General features: G+C 40.8%; 1 protein-coding gene across 1 annotated transcript; it reads right to left on the reverse strand.

Annotated features, from left to right (window-relative positions):
* Positions 1 to 483: 483 nt before the first annotated feature.
* Positions 484 to 7,581, reverse strand: LOC144534071 (serine protease 27-like). The gene is made up of 6 exons (XM_078275741.1): positions 7,432 to 7,581; positions 4,682 to 4,702; positions 4,417 to 4,579; positions 3,387 to 3,661; positions 3,148 to 3,281; positions 484 to 1,812 (listed from the first exon to the last, which is right to left on the reverse strand). The coding sequence occupies exons 1-6, from the start codon at positions 7,487 to 7,489 to the stop codon at positions 1,453 to 1,455; spliced, it is 1,011 nt and encodes a 336-aa protein (XP_078131867.1). The 5' UTR covers positions 7,490 to 7,581; the 3' UTR covers positions 484 to 1,452.
* Between the last annotated feature and the right edge of the window lie 1,707 nt (positions 7,582 to 9,288).

The raw sequence follows: 9,288 nt of genomic DNA on the forward strand, positions 1-9,288 counted from the left end.
GAAACATTTCCAGAGATGGCAGTGGGACACTGCTTACTGTATCAGTGTGGTGTTAAGTGCTCATATTATGCAAATTTTGTATATTTGTATTTAGAGGTTGTACCAGAATAGGTTTATGTGGTTTAATTTTCAAAAAAACACTATCTTTTTGTTGTACTGCACATTGCTGCAGCTCCTCTTTCCCCCCTGTGTGTTGAGCTCTCTGTTTTAGCTGTTTTAGAGTGAGGCATCTCACTTCTGTTCCATCTTTGTTGGGAGTCGCACATGCGCAGTAGCAAGCTATGAGGGCGTGCCACGCTAGCAGCTAGGCGAGCATTATAACGTGTGTTACAAAGTGACGCACGTTCATCACGGAAGTAAAGGCTGGACTACAACAGAGCTGTTTGGAGCAGTTTGTGAACAGTGTTTTCTGTTGGTGATGGTAAGTCCCTTTGGAGTGGACTTTGGTTACTCTTTAATTTAATAGACAAATGACTCGGAGAATCCCATCTAATTCAATTTTATTTATAGTATCAAATCATAACGAGTTTTCTCAAGACACTTTACAGATAGAGTATATAATTTAGAATTTACAAAGACCCAACAATTCCAGTAATTCCCCTGTGATTATTACAACAGTTTATTGCAATTGAATTCATAAAACGTTTTAGTTCTGTATTTACTAGGGCTGTCAATCGATTAAAAAATGTAATCTAATTAATTACATACTCTGTGATTAATTAATCGAAATTAATCGCATACATAATTAACGGTGCCTGAACTGATACTTTTTAAGAAAGTAAAAAAAGAAAAGAAAAAAAAGGGTACTAAACAACAGTTGGTGACATTAAAGAACAGCTTGTTTATTGCTAAGGCCATATGGTCAAAATTAAATGATTTAATAATAATGTATAACAATAACTTATTTCACTAGTAAATTGCTGTTGAACGACAAAAACAACAACCAGATAGCAAAAGGACATTTACAATAACTTCAAATGCACCACGAGGCTGTAGTTGACCAGTTTCATTGAACGCACCGTTTGTGTTGTTTCTCCGACAGCAGCTGCAGATTGTTACATCCCGGTGTTGAATCCTCTACAGTGAAACACAGTCAAACTTTACACCGTTTAGCGTTAGCTGTCAGCATTTTAACCGTGTTTATCCAGCTACTAGCTAGCGGTAGGCTAACGTTAGCTGCTGTTGAGTATTGTGTTAACTGGCGTCACATGCAGCGGGGTTTGTGTTTCCTGTAACGTCTGTTTCAGAGCAGCAGAGAGAAGCGCAGACATATCAGTGGCACCAGATTTTCGTCTGTATGCAAACGTCAATATGGTTGGTAGTTGTTATTTTGACAGCCCTAGTATTTACACGTTCATATTTTCTACATTGAAAGAAGAAAAGCTCATATCAAACACAGTGACTGAGACATTTGGGCACGGAAACCCTAAACTGTAGTTTGACATTTCCATGTTATGCTCCGCCCAGCACATAGAGCGAAAAAACTAGAAGGCAGAGTGAGGGGAAGCGGGAGAAGTGGCTCATGCTTTCACCACTGTCAAACACACTATCACCACCGGTTGTGGTGGTTGGTGGGCGTGTTGTTGTTGGACATTCAAAGAACAGGTCGCTGTCAACTCCTGCAGAGGTGTAATCAACGAAGCCGGGTTTGCTGCTGCCAACGATAATGCTGCGGATCCATTCCTGGTACTGGGACACACGGGTGTAAACTCCAGGAATATTGGGTAAGCCACAGCCTCGACCAAAACTCACAATTCCACTCTGGATCCACGTAGACCCCTTTTTGATCACCAGTGGCCCCCCTGAGTCTCCCTTTGGAAAGAAATTTATGATTGTTATTAGGATAGTATTAGGTGTCTTTTAGGAGAGGACCTGTCTCAAAACCATTCACCCTGCTGAAGTGTAATTCCCGTAATGCTGTTTGGTAACTGTTAGTCTGACTTTCTTGGGAATTAATATATAAAACATTATTTTCATATTTCAATAAAGTTAAAGGCTCATCGAGTTATGATAAAATGTATATCGGCTTCATCTCTGTGTGTTCAATCCATTGATAGCTGTATAACGTGTTTACCCTAGCTTAGCACAAAGATTGGAAGCAAGGGAGAACGGTTAGCCTATATCAAAAACAACAAAACATTTCTTGGATGTCAATTAAGATTTGTTTATTGTTAGTGTATTTGGCAACCAATCCACTTGATATAAAATCTGCCATGTAAACAAGTGAAAGACCAAGTGCATATTCCCAGGATGCTATCCTGCTCTCCCCTGTAAAATAAATCTCAACAAGGCATTACCTAACAAGATATACTAAGATGGCGCCGCAGAATGGTGACACGGTGTGTTGGGGCGCTTTGTTTTGTTTTGTGTTTTAACTTTGTTTCTTGCGATGGTCCCCGTATCTCATTCACCAGTGACGAGCTCGTGAACTTCAGGGGAACAACACCATTGGACTTATTTTCCACTTTTCTTCTCCCTTCACTGGAAATTTGGGACATTCTGGTCACCATTTTGCTCACGCAGTGAGGCGCCGGAGGAGAGGGAAACGGGCCGGTGCGCTTGTGCGTCTCCGCCAGCGAGGATTACGCACACCGTTACCGGGAATATTCCTCTCTAACGTGCGCTCACTGGCCAACAAACTAGAGGAATTACAACTGCTGTTGGTGAGAAACCGGGACTTTTCTTCATCTGCTGTTTTGTGCTTCACGGAGACGTGGCTCTGTGGATTAATACCGGACTCTGCGCTGCAGCTGGCAGGCTTCCAGCGGACAGAGACACGGATCTCTCCGGCAAAACTAAAGGTGGAGGAATCTGTTTCTACATCAACAGCGGCTGGTGCAACGACGTGACAGTGACCCAGCAGCACTGTTCTCCTGACCTGGAATATTTCATCATAAACTGTAAGCCTTTTTATTCCCCCTGTGAGTTCCATTCATTCTATTTATTCTTTATTTTGAATTTAATACATACTGTATACATATACTTATATTGTTTATACCTATATTGTTTAATATTCCATCTAGAGAATGTGTGACGTGCACCAACAACACCAAAACAAATTCCTTGTATGTGTTAAAAAACGTATTTGGCAATAAAACCCTTTCTGATTCTGATTCTGAAATAGGCTACACACAAAGGGGTGGTTACCTGGCATGAATCCTTTCCTCCAGCTGGGACCCCAGCACACATCATGTTCCCTGTAAGATCACCATAGGTGCATCTGCACTGATTGTTTCCCACTATCGGTACCATCACCTCCTGCAGGTTGTCGGCAAGTGTACCTAAATCCAGATATTTCAAAAGATCATATTAAAATTGGTGTGCAAAAAGGACAATACACATCTGTATGCATCATTGTGTGATGAAAGGGAACAGTCTGAGCTTACCATTATCCGTAATACCAAAACCAGTGACCCAGCTTTCAACCCCAGTGTTGAAAGTGCTGTTTCCTGAGGCCAAGCAGATCGGTTGTATGTAGTCCGTAAAATTCACAGGTGCCGACAGCTTCAGGAGACATATGTCGTTGTCGTCGGTGTTGACTTTGGTCACGGAGCCGTATGAAGGATGGCGTATGATCATACTCACATGCCGTGACACTGCATTCAAGTTTGGACCCGGCAGGCTTTGGAGGCCCAAATACACAACAGTTCCGAGGTCAGTTCTTGAAGACAAAGAAGTAAATGGAGTACATTTTAGTAAGTTTTTCACTGTTACAGTTGAGTTTTACAGGTGTTAGTTCTTTTGGCCTTATTTACACCTGTATCAACACACGGTCCATGTCTGGATACATTTTCTGGATAATAATAATGACAAATGTAAGAGTGGCATACATTTTCTCATCTGAGTTTGTGTCTGTGTATTCATGTTACTCAGGGGAGACGCTATGGGTGTTGAAATTAATCAATGCATCGCGATGCAGACCTGGATGAATCTGCATTGATGCAGTGACAGACAATGAATTATTGCCTATGATGTTGCTTGTTGATTTTCAGTTTCCTGCTTTTTTGTTTTTGCCTTTTGTCTGTTGTCTTGTGTGTTCAGACTCCACTACATTCAGGAAGTGTCTTTTTAAGAGCAGATGCAATGAAAATGGGAGTTGTTATATAGCTGACTGCTGGAATTTGTTGATGAAAACCACGTGTAGCAATATATAAAAAATTTGAGGAGGTGGCGCATCGTGATGCATTGGGATATCGAATTGTTGACAGAATAATCGTAATCAAATTGAATCGTGAGGCCAGTAAAGATTCACACCCTTAGGAGACGCAAAGGTGTAGATACTTTCAAAAATGCTTGTTTTTTGAGTGGAGTTTGGATCTATCAGGGTTATGCTAAGCAGGAGAATCTTAACGCTAATAAGGCTTTCGCGTAATTGCATCAGTTTATAAACTAATACTGGCAACAGCGATCCCTTACTCTCTCACGCAGTGAGCAGCTGTCAGCACCCATTGATTGTTAATTAGGGATCCTCCACAGAAGTGACTACCATCAGCCTGCAAACTGGCCTGCCAGGGCCAACTTCCTGGAGGCGCATCTTCACCTCCCACAATTCTGGTGTTGAGTACAGCCTGTCCACATACTGACAGACAGAAGAGAAGAGAGTTAAACATGAAGTAAATGCAACAAGTCCTCAACATAGCTGAAAGAATGAAACGAAAATTGAACCTTTAATGATGCTTACCTAGCTGCTGTGAATGACATCCTGAAATTTAGAACACAGACAGAACTAGGTCAAGCAAAACTCCTTAGCGTGAAGCAGATGCATTTGTGAGCACATTCGTAACTATGGTCTACTTAATTGTAGAAGAAACCTCCACTTTAAAAATGTTTTGGAAAAACCTGAGGGTCCAGTTTGTGAAAATATAATGTTCATGAAAAAAAGTAAAGTCTAGGTTCCAAATTTTTCAAATGGCGACTGCCTTATCATGGAACAAAATCTGCGCTTTGCCAAACCCATACTCAGATCTACTTCGGTTTAGATTTGCATGATGTTTCCCTCAACATGCTTTGTCAAAAAACTCACTGCTCATTGTTCTCAGGAAACGCCCATAGAACACTTGGCACAGAAGGAGAAAAACATGCAAATCTAAATACACTTAAAAAAATTTGCTTAATAAACTAGTTTATTGCTTATCTGCCATTCTTTTGGGGTGAGTCTGCCTAAATTGTTAGGAACTTGTTGGACTCCCAGTCTGCTTTCACAGTAGAGGGACACCACATTTTAAGGTTTCAGTTCCTTTTTTATGCCAGGGAGTCATTTCTGAGTATTATTACAATACCCAAAAAGATATTGCTGTCAAAGTAACTTTACATAATACTTGCTGTCTGTAAACATTGATGGAAAAATCTGAGCATTATTCGGTTCTGCCCTCGGCTGCTCCACTTGCAGATAAAACACTTCTAAAGAATACCTTAAATAAATGTACCAATATTATCACTGTCCATGTTAACTCATCTTTGTTTAAAAAAGAGAAATTGAAAAGACGGGATCCAGTCAATATAGGGCAAAAAATGGTATTGCAACTTAAGCAGTGTGGAAAGCAACTGATTACAAGCACTCTGCTGACACTTTAGTGACTGTGATTGATTAGCTTTTACATCTACTTGAGCGAGGGCTGAGCAATTAATAACATTTATAATCAGGATTACTTTTCTGGCTCGTGATGATCCAGAGATGTTCACAAGTCATTTTCTGCAAGTCCAAGTCAAGTCTCAAGTCTTTGAGCTCGAGTCCAAGTCAAGTCTCAAGTCTTTGAGGGGCAAGTTCAAGTCAAGTCTCAAGTCTTTTGCCACGAGTCCAAGTCAAGTCTCTGGCCATCTGATCTGTCCCTAACACTGTATTGTTAAATCTTATGAATTCAAAGCATGTCCTGTAGCTACCATCCATACAGAACAGTATTAAAATCAGTTGAGAGGTTAGTGAGGCCGGCGTCTCCACGGCAGGTGACCGTGCGCACGGATCCGCTGCGCCATGCATGGATGAAATAATGAAATAGTAAATAGGACTACAGAAATACGTGCAGAATTAAGACAGACTAGACGGCCCAGTGTTTGGTGGACCGGGTACACCTTGTTCACTTAATAGCCTACAAATCATCCACGGGATCAATTACGCATCACATGAGTTTGCCCACCCGACACAGCGTTTGTTCCTGGGGAGTTGGATCCGTGCGTCCCGCCTCCTGTGCGCCATGGATTTCTTAGCCTCAGCAACTACTAATTACAGATACAATTTGCCTGTTCCCAGCATTAGCACAACACTTTGCGATGGTTAGCTTGTTACCTGTGACGATATATGCTAAATGTAACGTCTCTTTCACATTAGTGTGTGAGTGACTGACCTATCTGGGTGCGTTTTGAGATGCCTGATGAAGTCCGACGTTGTTGATCCGGCATCATTTATCTTGGTGCCACACACCTTGCATGTAGCTGTTAGCTTACTGCCACTGTTTACCAAGTTATTGAAAGCAAAACTAATGAGAAAAGGCACAACTCCAGGAGGACTTGGTGTCGCCATCGGCAATGCATATTTTGATATGTGAGTGCGCGCACATAGGTGCATGCGTTACGTTGCACATTATGACAAAGGGCAGGGGACATGCAGCTCGTCATACGTTTCCCCGTATATGCGCCAACAAAAGAAAATAGAAATACATGAATACATTTTGATTTAAAAAGCAATAATTGCATGAAAACAGGTTGTTGACGAGTCTCGAAGCTCGAGTCCGAGTCAAGTCTGAAGTCTTTTGGGTCGAGTCGCAAGTCAAGTCTGAAGTCTTCTCTCGACTCGAGTCCCCATCTCTGTGATAATCACAAAAACAGAGTAATCGAGAGAAACGTTTATTTTGCACATTACGTTTTGCAAGTAAACTATTACTTTAACTTGGTTCTCACTTAGAAAGAATGTTGTTTTTTCAATAAATGCAACCGGTTTCAAAAGGTCAATGAGTAATCGTGTTAAATAATCGATTTCAATGATTTCAATAATGACCAAAATAATTGTGATCATGATTTTTTTCCATAATTGAGCAGCCCTAACTTGAGTTTTTCTTGATTACATTATAAAATCTGTCATTTTGTGGTCGTGGTAAGTAGATAAAATATTTGCTCTGTAATTTGAAGGGCAAAATTTAAAAAACGGCTATCCACTCCCTGCTATTGTAACCCAGTCACAAGGTTCATTTTGGTTTTCATACAGCAAACTATTAAAAAAAAAAAAGTGTTTGGATATAGAAAAGGTGTTCATCACTTCGAGGAACATCACTGAACTGCAGAGTGACTGATATAAAAAAAACGTACTTAGGAGTAGTAAAGACCAACCAATGTGCCCTCACATCTACTTTAGTAAAGTAGCATGATAGTCTTGTCCATCCTTAAAATGAGCAAAGTAATACGATTGTTTTTAAAATATTGTTTAAAAAAAACTCTTACCTCTGGATAAGAGAACGATCATCAGGGTTGAACCCCAGAGAAACTGGTAGAGAGCCATTGTAACTGTGCCTCCTTCACTTTGTCCTCTCCAATAGATATCCCAAACCTTATACTGAGCGCCACCTACAGTGTCATACCTTTGAGATTAAGCTATTGTCATTAGTTCTTCTCTGTCATCAACCCACATTACATAACTGTAATCTACTCAATCAATAGAGAAGCTCTGCAAGAGGCCTTAAGAAACGGCATCAAGTCAAACATGTTTGTCCTGATGCCTGTATGGCTGCAGATGCATTTACAGCTGCACCCTAAGAACTATGCATTTACAATGCTATTGAGTAAGAGGTGAAATTCCATACATGAGTTCTTTTTAAAGGCAAGGCAGCTTTATTTGTATAGCACATTTCAGCAACAGGGCAATTCAAAGTGCTTTACATAAAACATTAAAGAGCAGTTAAGAATGATTAAAAAATTTAAAAACAGATAAAATACGAGAATAAAAGTTACAGTGCAGTATAAGAAATTAAACATTAAAGAGCAGTTAAAAACAAAAATATAAAAGCAGGTAAAATACGAGATTTTAGGCTGCTAGTATGGGACAATGTATTTGACTTTTTCCATTATTTTTTAGGTTCAATAATTGCAACATCTGTCCAGAAGTCAACGAGTAATCGTGTTAAATTATCATGATTTCAATATTGACCAAAATAGTCGTGATTATATTTTTTTCCATAATCGAGCAGCCCTATTGTCAACACAACAAGTGTTAAAATCACCAGCAATAATTACACAGTCAAAGGTAATTCAAATTATAGACAGCAGTTCACTAAAGTCATCAAAGGTTCCACAGTATTTAAGTGGCCTGTAGATATTTAGAAATATAGCTCGAGGGGAGAACCTTAGCTGAAGAGCCACATATTCAAAAGAAGCAAAATTTCCATAAGATATTTGCGTACATTGGAATGAGGCAGTAAACAAAATGGCGACTCCACCGCCTTTCTTATTCACTCTATTCTCACTCATAAAACTGAAGTTAGGGGGAGCTGACTCGATGAGAACAGCAGCACTGTTATTATGGTCCAACCAGGTTTCAGTTAAAAACATAAAATCCAGATTGTGCTTAATAATAAAATCATTGATTAAAAATGATTTTCCCCGCCAAAGACCTGATGTTTAGTAAGGCTAGTGTTAGTGTGTTAAAATAATTATCTGTCTCATTATTTGGGACAGGCTGTGGCTGACAAGGAATGGATGCTAAATTTGCTAAGTTTGCAGTTAAGTGCTTCTTCTTACTTAGCAGATTCACCATTCTTTTTCTGTGACCTATCACAACATAAATTGAGGAAGACTTGAATACACAGGGCCCAGGCTTGTCCTGGAAAGAGTCATGAGTGCCACTAGGCGTGCAGCCTGGACCCGGCACATATCAGTTAAAGCTCGCTGCATTTTGTACACAAGCATCCTTATCAGTCTGGGGAGAAGGAGTTAGCTGCCGTCCTTGAGGGGGCAGAGGTGCCTGGCGTTTTACTTTCGGTGATTGAGTCAAAACTGGGGCAATTTGATGCCGGGGGCGAATGATGGGAGAAGGAAGGGGGGTACATTTGGTTCCAGCATATACCAGCTGCTTCATCTGGTCAGTGAACTCCAACATGGGGCGAGGGGAAAGGGTGAGTGGAGAGAGCAATGGCATGGGCGGGGTATACGGATCCTCAGAGGCGTCTGGGTTGGTAGGGGGTTTGAGGGGTGTTGAACGGGTGAAGAGGGGGGGTTAAGATTTCTCGTCTCTGCTCTGTGGTCTCCCATGGTCAAATCTTTGCTCAGGTGGGGGCTGTGGTGGGTCACTGCCGCACTTTATGT

The sequence above is a fragment of the Sander vitreus genome, chromosome 19 (assembly GCF_031162955.1).
Source record: "Sander vitreus isolate 19-12246 chromosome 19, sanVit1, whole genome shotgun sequence".
Classification (NCBI taxonomy): Eukaryota; Metazoa; Chordata; class Actinopteri; order Perciformes; family Percidae; genus Sander; species Sander vitreus.

Bases quoted from the DNA above. Each gene is read 5' to 3' on its own strand.
- LOC144534071 (XM_078275741.1), bottom strand. From the start codon at position 7,489: ATGGCTCTCTACCAGTTTCTCTGGGGTTCAACCCTGATGATCGTTCTC. The intron at 4,703-7,431 runs GTAAGAGTTTTT...TCTAAATTTCAG, and splicing joins GATCGTTCTCTTATCCAGAG to GATGTCATTCACAGCAGCTA. The intron at 3,662-4,416 runs GTAAGGGATCGC...TTTGTCTTCAAG, and splicing joins GCTGCTCACTGCGTGAGAGA to AACTGACCTCGGAACTGTTG.